Source organism: Lontra canadensis, unplaced genomic scaffold, assembly GCF_010015895.1.
Source record: "Lontra canadensis isolate GAN:19392208 unplaced genomic scaffold, GSC_riverotter_1.0 scaffold45, whole genome shotgun sequence".
Lineage (NCBI taxonomy): Eukaryota > Metazoa > Chordata > Mammalia > Carnivora > Mustelidae > Lontra > Lontra canadensis.
Window position 1 is genome coordinate 122,820 of NW_022631039.1, and position 13,410 is coordinate 136,229.

Consider the following 13,410-nt stretch of genomic DNA (forward strand, 5'->3'; position numbering starts at 1 on the left):
CTCAATGTGAGACAGGAATCCATCAAAATCCTACAGGAGAACATAGCCAGTAAGCTCATTGACATCAGTCACAGCAAATTCTTTCGAGACACATCTCCAAAGGCAAGGGAAACAAAAGTGAAAATAAACTTTTGGGACTTCATCAAGATGAAAGGCTTCCACACAGCAAAGGAAACAGTCAGCAAAACAAAGAGGCAACCCCAGAATGGGGGAAGATATTTGCAAATGACACTACAGACAAAGGGCTGATTTCCAAGATCTATAAAGAATTTCTCAAACTAAACACACAAAACACAGATATGTCAAAAATGGGCAGAAGAAATGAACAGACACTTGTCTAATGAAGACATTCAAATGGCTAACAGACACATGAAAAAATGTTCATCATCATTAGCCATCAGGGAAATTCAAATCAAAACCACATTGAGATACCACTTTACATCAGTTAGAATGGCAAAAATTGGCAAGGCAAGAAACAACAAATGTTGGAGAGGATATGGAGAAAAAGGAACCCTTTTACACTGTTGGTGAGAATGCAAGTTGGTGCAGCCACTTTGGAAAACAGTGTGGAGGTTCCTCAAAAAATTAAAAATAGAGCTACCCTATGACCCTGCCATTGCACTACTGAGTATTTACCCCAAAGATACAGATGTAGTGAAAAGAAGGGCCACATGCACCCCCAATGTTTATAGCAGCAATGTCCACAGTAGCCAAACTGTGGAAAGATCTGAGATGCCCTTCAACAGATGAATATAAGGAAGATGTGGTCCATATATATAATGGACTACTACTCAGCCATCAGAAAAGATGAATACCCAACTTTTGCATCAACATGGATGGGACTGGAGGAGATTATGAGAAATAAGTCAAGCGGAGAAAGCCAAGGATCACATGGTTTCACTTACTTATGCAAAATAAGGAATAACATCGAGGACATTAAAAGAAGGAAAGGAAAGTGAATTAGGGGAAATTGGAGGGGGAGATGAACCATGAGAGACTGTGGACTCTGACAAACAAACTGAGGGTTTTGGAGGGGGCAGAGAAGGGATGAGTGAACCTGGTGGTGTATTAAGGAAGGCAGGTATTACAAGGAGAACTGGGTTTTATATATAAACAATGAATCTTGGAACACTACATCAAAACCTAATGATGTATTGTATGGATACAAACATAACACAATAAAAATTTTAAAAAATAAAATAAAATCTTACATTCATTGAGGAGTTCACCTGAGCAGTAGTTTCATCATCTGTTGGAAACTGATATATCTGGATGCCATTGCTAACCAATTCACTCATTATTTTACACTTGAATTTCTGTAAATCATTTTTAGAAACTGTATCTGCTTTGGCGATCAATGGTACAATGTTCACCTGTAAATAAAGAGCCAGACAAAATCTCACCATTGAGGATTTGTTGTTATTCCCGGAATTTTTATGTCAAAACCTCATCATCTCTCACAGTAAATTTTTACAACTAGATAATCACTGGCTACTACCATACCTTTGTCACAAAATGGCTGTCCAAAATCATTAGTATTTTGAATATTAATCTTTTATTAGAATTCAGGTTTAGAAGTTCCAAATTTATTTTCTCAAACTTTCTTAAACTTTCCACACATTTGGAGTTATTAAAATGTACATAGTAGAATAAGATAGTCAAATTAATTCATATTCAATTTGATTTCTTAAACTGAGTACTGAAAGTCAGGATTAACTTTCATCAATACTGTACACTAAATTAATTTTGTCTTTCATTTTCATCACCTTCTCCATAAATCCATGTCTTTGTAGATATATTTGTTTTTTGTTTTCAAAGGCCACCTAAAAATAGTATACTTTTTTTGTTACAATACCTTGAAGACTGAATGTGTGTGTGTGTGTGTGTGTGTATATATATATATATATATATATATATATATATATAATATCTTGCTCACAAATATCATTTGATATTTGTAAAAAGGTATTATTTCTATATTGTATATTTGAGGTTGAAATTTTATTCATAAACTTTTCTTTGTAGTTCTGCAATATGATCACTCCTGTCTCCATGCAGTTACATTTTAATAATTAAACTTTGTAGAAATTAAAAATATGCAAAACTAGAAAATATCTGTTTTTACTGTGAAAGTATCTTATCAAATCATAGATATACAATGTCAAGTTCTGTGATATTGTAAGTGTGAATAAAAGTCAGTTCTAGGTATATTGTTTTTGTTTTAGATTCTTCAAAGTGCATTTTTTAAAAATCCTTGTACAAATCTAGGGCCTCAATATAACACTGATGTTCAAATTTTAGAATCTTAAATAAAACCTTCCACAGTAAAAAGCAGACAAGTACTAAGATAGGTTCAAGCTTAACATAAATATCTTGGGTCATATTGCTGAGAAAGTTATCTTCTAATGATAGCAAAACCTTAACACATAACAAGTAGAAATTTCCATGTTAATAATCCCTTAAGTGTTCATATTTGAGGGATGAGTGTCACTTATTGCAGAAGAGAACTGAGCAACCTAGAAGAGAAGATGGCAGATACACATACACACCATCGCTCACCCTTTTATGTAATGTTCCTATAAAAAAAGTAATTTTCTATATCTGGAAATTGTTTGATGATAACAGCTACCCATAAAATTAAAAATAAAACTATGTGGGTGCCTGTGTGGCTCAGTGGGTTAAGCCGCTGCCTTTGGCTCAGGTCATGATCTCAGGGTCCTGGGATTGAGTCCTGCATCAGGCTCTCTGCTCAGCCAGGAGCTTGCTTCTCTCTCTCTCTCTCTCTCTGCCTGCCTCTCCATCTACTTATGCTCTCTCTCTGTCAAATAAATAAATAAAATATTTTAAAAAATAAATAAATAAAACTATGTGTCCCTAGTGATTGAATACTCTAATGATCAAGAAATTGAGCCAACTCTTGATTTTAACTAGAAATCTATCTTCTTTCAACAACATGGTGACATATAAGATTAGGTACAGGATAGGTGAGCCTGTTGGTGGGTATTAGGAGGGCACATATTGCATGGAGCACTGGGTGTGGTGCATAAACAATGAATCTTGAAACACTGGAAAAAATAAAATTAAATTAAGATGTTAAAAAAAAAGATTAGGTACAAAATTTCTTTCCAGTTTGAACAATACACAGCACAAGTCAGGCCTTCTTTGATAAAAATTTTACAACTTTTTCTCTCCTCAACTTAATAAAGTGTAGAAAAAAACTCATGATACAAAAGTTTCTTTCACTCGTATATTTATCCTCTACTGGAAAAAATACATACATACATATTACATCCTGAATCCTCTGTGATAGGACCACTAACCAGGATCATGAAAACTTCATGACTCACACAATCAGGAGTAACAGGTAAATGTTAATGGGATAGTTTTATAGTACTGTAGAATGAAATCAATTTCAAAAAATACAGAAAAACTGCCACAACCTCTATGAGTTTAATCATTAAAAAACCTGTAAATTTTTATTTAAAAAATTTTTAAACTTTATCTTATTTTCCTAATACATACCTAATTAATTGTTTAATTAAATGTTTAATTTAATTAATTTAAATTAATTAAATTAAATTAATTTAAATTAATTAAATGTTTCTGGAAAGCTAAGGTTGAAATTTACCAAATGCTAGTATGTGTTCAATGTATCATCCTTCCCCAGTGCATATGTTGAGGCCCTAACCCCAAGTATCTCAGAAAAGACTCTTTAAAGAGGTGATCAAGTGAAAATAAGGTCATTAGAATAGGCCCTAATCCAACGTGACTGGTGTGTTTATAAGAATAGGAAACATAGGGTGCCTGGGTGGCTCAGTGGGTTAAGCCTCTGCTTTCAGCTCAGGTCATGATCTCAGGGTCCTGGGATCGAGTCCTGAATTGGGCTCTCTGCTCAGTGGGGAGCCTGCTTCCCCCCCTCTCTCTGCCTGCCTCTCTGCCTACTTGTGATCTCTCTCTGTCAAATAAATAAAATCTTTTTTTAAAAAATAGGAAACATGGACATAAAGAAACATCAGATATGTGTAGAGGAAAGACCATGTGGGGATGCAGTGAGAAGGCAACCATCTATCACTAAAAAATATAAATAAATAAAAATAAAGGTTTTAGAAGAAAAAGAAAACCTTGGTGACATCTTCATCTTAGACTTATAATTCCCATAACTGTGAGAAAATTAATTTCTGTTATTTGAACTACTAAGTTTGTGGTATGTTTCCCTTGGAAACTCAGAGCAATGCTTTAAGGAGTAACAGAAAAAAAAATTATATTTGGGGAAGCCTGGATGGCTAAGCATGTCCCTTCAGCTCAAGTCATGATCCCAGGATCCTGAGATCAAGCCCCCCATCAGGATCCCTGCTCAGAGGAAAGCCTGCTTCTCCTTCTCCCTCTCCCTCCGCCTGCTGCTCCCCTTGCTCATACTCTCTACCTCTCTCTGTCAAATAAATAAATAAAACCTCTTTTAAAAGAAAAAATATGGGGCGCCTGTGTGGCTCAGTGGGTTAAAGCCTCTGCCTTCAGCTCGGGTCATGATCTCAGGGTCCTGGGATCAAGCCCTGCATTGGGCTCTTTGCTCCATGGGGAGCCTGCTTCCACCCCCACCTGCCTCTCTGCATACTTGTGATCTCTGTCAAATAAATAAATAAAAATATTTTTTTAAAAGAAAAGAAAAATTATATTTTAATGTATTAAAATTAACAAGTTCTTATATGTAAATACCTTCAAGTTATATATTATCACAAAATAATTACCAAATCTTGGTAGGTTGATGGATTTATCTAACATACCTTACTGTCAATGTTCTTCATAGTTAATAGATCAAGGGACTTCAGGGAATGTCCTGTAGGTGAAATGAAGTAAAGACACACGTGTATACGGGAATCATGGTAATCAATGAAGGAACGTTTAATTTTCAATTCTTCTTGAAGATAGGCCTCAAATTGAGCATCTACATAGTCAACCACAGGTTGATAGCTGAAAAAAAGATCATTTCAACAGATTAAAATGACAGATTAATAACACCTATAGTCTGTCTTTTCACCATTTAATAAATTGTTAATATGGGGGAGCTTGGGGTGATGGTGGAGTTGGACACTGGGTTCACCCCATCCCATGTTACAAATAGAAATCATCCACATCCAAGTCAACAAATCAGAGAGAGATCCAAAGATTGGCAAAACAAATTCCACAACTAAATATAGAGAAGCTGCATCTGGGGTGCCTGAGTGGCTCAGTAGGTTAAACCTTAGGTTCAGGTCATGATCCCAGGGTTCTGGAATGGAGCCCCCCAATGGGTTCCCTGCTTAGTAGGAAAACTGCTTATTCCTCTCTCTCTCCCTCTGTCCCTCCCTCTTCTTGTCCTCTCTCTCTTAGATGAATAAATAAAATCTTAAGAAGAAGAAGGAAGAGGAGGAGGGGGAACAGGAGTAGGAGGGGGAGGAGGAGAAGGAGGAAAAGGAGAAAGAAAGGGAGAAGGAGAAGGGAAAGAATCTGCATCTGAAAGTTTAGGAAGGTCAGAAAGGTGGAGGAAAAATGCCCACAGAAGGGAGAGAGCTGCATGTGAAGAGAGAGGAGAGAAATAGGTCCTTGCACCAGGGAGCTCACACAAGGAAGACAAATTCCCACATCTTTTGGTTTTAAAAACCAGAGGGGTGGGGGGAGGAGTCAAGATGGCATGTAAGTAGCAGGCTGAGATGACATCGGGTAGCAGGATTTCAGCTAGATATTTATCAAACCATTCCAAACACCTACAAATCCAACAGGAGATTGAAGAGAAGAGCAGCAATTCTAGAAACAGAAAATCAACCACTTTCTGAAAGGTAGGACCTGTCAAGAAGTGAATCCAAAGTGACAGGAAGATAGACCACAGGGGAAGGGGCTGGCTTCTGGCAAGTGGCAGAGTAACAGAGCACAAAATCAGAACTTTTAGAAGTCTGCTCCACTGAGGAACATCACTCCAGAGGCTAAGCGGGTGTGGAACCCTTGTGGGGACAGCATGCTCTCAGGTCCCGCGGGGTCACAGAAGGATCAGGGGTGTCTGAGTGTAGCAGAGCTTGCAGGTATTAGAGGGGGGAATCCAGATACAGAGATGGAGCAGAGGAGTGAGCTCTCAGCTTGGGGTTACCTTAAACTGTGATCTGTGGCACAGTTGGGCCACTGCTCTTTGAGCAGGGACCCCACAAGTGCCATATCCAGGGAGACCCCTGGAAGAGTGATAGAGATCTGCTAGGTTTGGAGGCTCCAAATGGAGCTGTGTGCCAGAGACAGAAAAGCTCAGTCACAGGCTGGGTGAGCTCAGAGCACTGCTGGAGACCAGAGAGATGGAGTGATTGAGCGCTTTTCTCCAAGGGCACACTGAGGAGAGGGCCTTGAGCTCTTGGCTCCTCTGGGCTGGAGACTGGGAAGCCATCATCTTCATTCCCATCCTCCAGAGCTCTACAGAAAGTGTTCAGGGAACAAAAGCTCCCAAGAGCAAACCGGAGCAAGTTACTTAGCCCAGCCCCTGGCAAGGGCAAGCAATTCCTCCTGGGCAAAGACACTTAAGAATCACTATAAGAGGACCCTCCCCAAGAAGATCAGCAAGAAATCCAGCCAAGACCAAGATCACTGATCAGGGAGAACAGCGGAATTCCAGAGGAGGGGAAAGCAAATCATGGAACTCATGGTTTTTCCCCATGATTCTTTAGTCTTGCAAAGTTAATTAAATTTTTAAAATTTTTTTCTTATTGTAATTTTTTAACCTTTACCTTTTCCTCTTTTAACATTTTTTTAACTCATTTATCTTAACAATGATTTTCTTAAAAAAATCATTTCGAACCTTTGTTATGATAGTCATATTTTATCCTTCATTGTATCTGACTCTATCTTTTGTATACACATAGGGTTTTTTTCTCCTAAAAAATTTTGGGATACAACTTCTTCTAATAGATCAAAATATACCCTAAATCTAGCACAGGCTTTGTTCTAGTCTCCAGCCTGAGCAAATTCTCTCCACTTTCTTTTTCTTTCTTTTCCCAACCAACTTATCTTATCAACTCTTTTTTTAGAATTTTTTAAAATTTTCATCTTTACAGTCATATTTCATCACTTTGTCATGTTTACACTTATTTTTTATAAATATAAATATAAATGTGTGTGTGTGTGTGTGTGTGTGTGTGTGTGTGTGTGTGTGTTTCTTTATTTAAAATTTTGGGAGGTAGTTTCTTCTAAGAGACCAAAATGCTCCCAAAATCAAGTGGGCAGCTCTGTCCTATTCAGCAGTCTAATACATATTTTTTCTTTTTTTTTTTTCTTTTTCTTTTTTTAATTTTTTAACTTCCTTTTACCCCCTTTCTTCTCCCCACAATTTGGGGTCTCTTCTGATTTGGTTAACACATATTTTTCTGGGGTCTTTGCCACCGCTTTAGTATTTTATTATCTCGTTCATACAGTCTTTTTTTTTTTCTTTTAACTTCTTTTAGCAGAGTGTACATTTTTTAAATTTTTTTATTTTTTATAAACATATAATGTATTTTTATCCCCAGGGGTACAGGTCTGTGAATCACCAGGTTTACACACTTCACAGCACTCCCCAATGTCCATAACCCCACCCCTCCTCCCATCCCCACTTCCACCCACAACCCTCAGTTTGTTTTGTGAGATTAAGAGCCACTTATGGTTTGTCTCCCTCCCGATCCCATCTTGTTTCATTTATTCTTTTCCTACCCCAACCCCCAATTTTGCATCTCCACTTCCTCATATCAGGGAGATCATATGATAGTTGTCTTTCTCTGATTGACTTATTTCGCTAAGCATAATACCCTCTAGTTCCATCCACATCGTCACAAATGGCAAGATTTCATTTCTTTTGATGGCTGCATAGTATTCCATTGTATATCTATACCACCTCTTCTTTTTCCATTCATCTGTTGATGGACATCTAGGTTCTTTCCATAGTTTGGTTATTGTGGACATTGCTGCTATAAACATTCGGGTGCATGTGCCCCTTTGGATCACTACGTTTGTATCTTTAGGGTAAATACCCAGTAGTGCGATTGCTGGGTCATAGGGCAGCTCTATTTTCAACTTTTTGAGGAACCTCCATGCTGTTTTCCAACATAGTACTAGAAGTCCTAGCCTCAGCAATCAGACAACAAAAAGAATTTAAAGGCATCCAAATTGGCAAAGAAGAAGTCAAATTATCATTCTTTGCAGATGACATGATACTGTATGTGGAAAACCCAAAAGACTACACTCCAAAACTGCTAGAACTTGTACAAGAATTCAGTAAAGTGTCAGGATATAAAATCAATGCACAGAAATCAGTTGCATGTCTCTACACCAACCACAAGACAGAAGAAAAAGAAATTAAGGAGTCAATCCTATTTACAATTGCACCCAAAACCATAAGATACCTAGGAACAAACCTAACCAAAGAGGCAAAGAATCTATTCTCTGAAAACTATAAAGAACTCATGAAACAAATTGAGGAAAACACAAAGAAATGGAAAAATGTTCCATGCTCCTGGATTGGAAGAACAAATATTGTGAGAATGTCTATGCTACCTAAAGCAATCTACACATTTAATGCAATCCCTATCATATATTCTTATCTGGATAAAATGACAAGGCAGAAAAACTCACCACAAAAAAAAAAAAAGAACAAGAGACAGTACCAAAGAACTAGGGACCTAATCAATATGGACGCTGGTAATATGTCAGATCTAGAGTTCAGAATGATGATTCCCAAGGTGCTAGCTGGGATCGAAAAAGGCATGGAGGATATTAGAGAAAGCCTATCTGGAGAAATAAAAGCCATTTCTGGAGAAATAAAAGAATAAAATCTACCGAGCTGAAATAAAAAAATTTATTAATGAGGTGCCATCAAAAATGGAGGCTCTTACTGCTAGGATATGAGACAGAAGAGAGAATTAATGATATAGAAGTCCAAAGACGGAAAATAAAGAAGCTGAGCAAAAGGGAGACAAAAAACTACTGGACCACGAGGGGAGAATTTGAGAGATAAGCGATACCATAAGATGAAACAATAATAGAATAACTGGGATTCCAGAAGAAGATGAAAGAGAGAGGGGGCAGAGGTATATTGGAGTGAATTATTGTAGAGAATTACCCTAATATGGCAAATAGAACAGCATCAAAATCCAGGAGGCACAGAGAACGCCCTCAAAAATCAATAAGAATAGGTCCACACCCCGTCATCTAATACTAAAACTTGCAAGTCTTAGTGACAAAGAGAAAGTCCTGAAAGTAGATCGGGGCAAGAAGTCTGGGAGAAATATTAGATTGGCAGCAGACTTATCCACAGAGACCTGGCAGACCAGAAAGAACTGGCATATTCAGAGCACTAAATGAGAAAAACATGCAGCCAGGAATACTATATCCAGCTAGGTTATCATTGAAACTAGAAGGAGAGATAAAAAGTTTCCAGGACAAACAAAAACTAAAAGAGTTTGTAAACACCAAACCAGCCATCCAGGAAATATTGAAAGGGGTCTTCTAAGCAAACAGAGAGCCTAAAAGTAGTAGATCTGAAAGGAACAGAGACAATAGACAGTAATAGTCACCTTGCAGGCAATACAATGGCACTAAATTCATATCTTTCAATACTTGCCCTGAATGTAAATGGGCTAAATGCCCCAATCAAAAGGCACAGGGTATCAGAATGGATAAAAAAACCAAAACCCATCAATATTCTCTCTACAAGAAAGTCATTCTATTTTTTTAAAGATTTTATTTATTTGTTTGACAGAGCAAGAGATCACAAGTAGGCAAAAGGGCAGGCAGAGAGAGGGGGGGAGCAGGCTCCCTGCTGAGCAGAGAGCCTGATGTGGGGCTCAATCCCAGGACCCTGGGACCATGACCTGAGCTGAAGGCAGAGGCTTTAACCCACTGAGCCACCCAGGTGCCCCAAGAAACTCATTTTAAACTCATTTATACATCTCCAGATTTAAAGTGAGGGGGTGGAAAACAATGTAACATGCTAATGGACATCAAAGGAAAGCTGAGGTGGCAATCCTTATATCAGATCAATTAGATTTTAAGCCAAAGATTATAATAAGAGATGAGGAAGGACACTATATCATACTTAAGGGGTCTGTCCAACAAAAAGATCTAACAATTTTAAATATCTATGCCCCTAACATGGGAGCAGCCAACTGTATAAGCCAATTAATAACAAAATCAGGAGGAGTCAAGATGGCGGAGAAGTAGCAGGCTGAGACTACTTCAGGTTGCGGGAGATCAGCTAGATAGCTTATCTAAAGATTGCAAACACCTACAAATCCAACGGGAGATCAAAGAGAAGAAGAACAGCAATTCTAGAAACAGAAAATCAACCACTTGCTGAAAGGTAGGACTGGCGGAGAAGTGAATCCAAAGGGACGGGAAGACAGACCCCGGGGGGAGGGGCCGGCTCCCGGCAAGCGGCGGAGCAACGGAGCACAAAATCGGGACGTTTAAAAGTCTGTTCCGCTGAGGGACATCGCTCCAGAGGCTTAACTGGGGTGAAGCCCACGCGGGGCCAGTGTGGCCTCAGGTCCCACAGGGTCACAGAAGGATCGGGGTGTCTGAGTGTCGCAGAGCTCGCAGGTATTAGAACAGGGAAGCCGGCTACAGAGACGGAGCCGAGGAGTGAGCTCACAGCTCGGGCTTACCTTGAACCGGTCGCAGGCTCGGTGAGCTCGGAGCGCAGCCGGAGGCCAGGCAGACGGGAGTAATTGGACGCTGTTCCCTGAGGGCACACTGAGGAGTGGGACCCCTAGCTCTCGGCTCCTCCGGGCCGGAGACTGGGAGGCCGCCATCTTCCTTCCCGTCCTCCAGACTCTACGGAAAGCGCTCAGGGAACAAAAGCTCCCGAAAGCAAACCCGAGCGGATTACTCAGCCCGGCCCCTGGTAAGGGCGGTGCGACTCCGCCTGGGGCAAAGACACTTGTAACATACAATGGTAAAAATATTAGATTGGCAGCAGACTTATCCACAGAGACCTGGCAGGCCAGAAAGAGCTGGCATGATATATTCAGAGTACTAAACGAGAAAAACATGCAGCCAAGAATACTATATCCAGCTAGGCTATCATTGAAAATAGAAGGAGAGATTAAAAGCTTCCAGGACAAACAAAAACTGAAAGAATTTGCAAACACCAAGCCAGCTCTACAGGAAATATTGAAAGGGGTCCTCTAAGCAAAGAGAGAACCTAAAAGTAGTAGATCAGAAAGGAACAGAAACAATATACAATAGCAGTCACCTTACAGGCAATACAATGGCACTAAATTCATATCTCTCAATAGTTACCCTGAATGTTAATGGGCTAAATGCCCCAATCAAAAGACACAGGGTATCAGAATGGATAAAAAAACAAAACCCATCTATATGTTGCCTACAAAAAACTCATTTTAAACCCGAAGACACTTTCAGATTTAAAGTGAGGGGGTGGAAAAGAATTTACCATGCTAATGGACATCAGAAGAAAGCAGGAGTGGCAATCCTTATATCAGATCACTTAGATTTTAAACCAAAGACTATAATAAGAGATGAAGATGGACACTATATCATACTCAAAGGATCTGTCCAACAAGAAGATCTAACAATTGTAAATATCTATGCCCCTAACGTGGGAGCAGCCAACTATATAAACCAATTAATAACAAAATCAAAGAAACACATCGACAATCATACAATAATAGTAGGGGACTTTAACACTCCCCTCACTGAAATGGACAGATCATCCAAGCAAAAGATCAACAAGGAAATAAAGGCCTTAAATGACACACTGGACCAGATGGACATCACAGATATATTCAGAACATTTCATCCCAAAGCAACAGAATACACATTCTTCTCTAGTGCACATGGAACATTCTCCAGAATAGATCACATCCTTGGTTCTAAATCAGGTCTTAACTGTTATCAAAAAATTGGGATCATTCCCTGCATATTTTCAGACCACAATGCTCTGAAGCTAGAACTCAATCGCAAGAGGAAATTTGGAAAGAACCCAAATATATGGCGACTAAACAGCATCCTTCTAAAGAATGAATGGGTCAACCAGGAAATTAAAGAAGAATTGAAAAAATTCATGGAAACGAATGATAATGAAAATACAACAGTTCAAAATCTGTGGGACACAACAAAGGCAGTCCTGAGAGGAAAATATATAGCGGTACAAGCCTTTCTCAAGAAACAAGAAAGGTCTCAGGTACACAACCTAACCCTACACCTAAAGGAGCTGGAGAAAGAACAAGAAAGAAACCCTAAACCCAGCAGGAGAAGAGAAATCATAAAGATCAGAGCAGAAATCAATGAAATAGAATCCAAAAAAACAATAGAACAAATCAACGAAACTAGGAGCTGGTTCTTTGAAAGAATTAATAAGATTGATAAGCCCCTGGCCAGACTTATCAAAAAGAGAAGAGAAAGGACCCAAATAAATAAACTCATGAATGAAAGAGGAGAGATCACAACTAACACCAAAGAAATACAGACAATTATAAGAACATATTATGAGCAACTCTATGCCAACAAATTTGACAATCTGGAAGAAATGGATGCATTCCTAGAGACATATAAACTACCACAACTGAACCTGGAAGAAATAGAAAGCCTGAACAGACCCATAACCAGTAAGGAGATTGAAACAGTCATCAAAAATCTCCAAACAAACAAAAGCCCAGGGCCAGACGGCTTCCCGGGGGAATTCTACCAAACATTTAAAGAAGAACTAATTCCTATTCTCCTGAGACTGTTCCAAAAAATAGAAATGGAAGGAAAACTTCCAAACTCATTTTATGAGGCCAGCATCACCTTGATCCCCAAACCAGACAAGGATCCCATCAAAAAAGAGAACTACAGACCAATATCCTTGATGAACACAGATGCAAAAATTCTCACCAAAATACTAGCCAATAGGATTCAACAGTACATTAAAAGGATTATTCACCACGACCAAGTGGGATTTATTCCAGGGCTGCAAGGTTGGTTCAACATCCGCAAATCAATCAATGTGATACAACACATTAATAAAAGAAAAAACAGGAACCATATGATACTCTCAATAGATGCTGAAAAAGCATTTGACAAAGTACAGCATCCCTTCCTGATCAAAACTCTTCAAAGTGTAGGGATAGAGGGCACATACCTCAATATTATCAAAGCCATCTATGAAAAACCCATCGCAAATATCATTCTCAATGGAGAAAAACTGAAAGCTTTTCCGCTAAGGTCAGGAACACGGCAGGGATGTCCGTTATCACCACTGCTATTCAACATAGTACTAGAAGTCCTAGCCTCAGCAATCAGACAACAAAAAGAAATTAAAGGCATCCAAATCGGCAAAGAAGAAGTCAAACTATCACTCTTCGCAGATGATATGATACTATATGTGGAAAACCCAAAAGACTCCACTCCAAAACTGCTAGAACT

General features: G+C 38.9%; 1 protein-coding gene across 2 annotated transcripts in view; it reads right to left on the reverse strand.

Annotated features, from left to right (window-relative positions):
- SEPTIN14 (septin 14) overlaps nucleotides 1–13,410 on the reverse strand; it is a 193,132-nt gene that overhangs the window by 68,291 nt on the left and 111,431 nt on the right. The window contains exons 6-7 of one of the 2 annotated variants that reach the window (XM_032872342.1): nucleotides 4,782–4,968; nucleotides 1,230–1,373 (exon numbers count right to left, since the gene is read on the reverse strand). In XM_032872342.1, coding sequence (XP_032728233.1) covers nucleotides 1,230–1,373; nucleotides 4,782–4,968 — 331 coding nt within the window. Of the gene's footprint in view, nucleotides 1–1,211; nucleotides 1,374–4,781; nucleotides 4,969–13,410 lie in introns of both variants that reach the window. The other variant, XM_032872341.1, reaches the window with a different exon arrangement.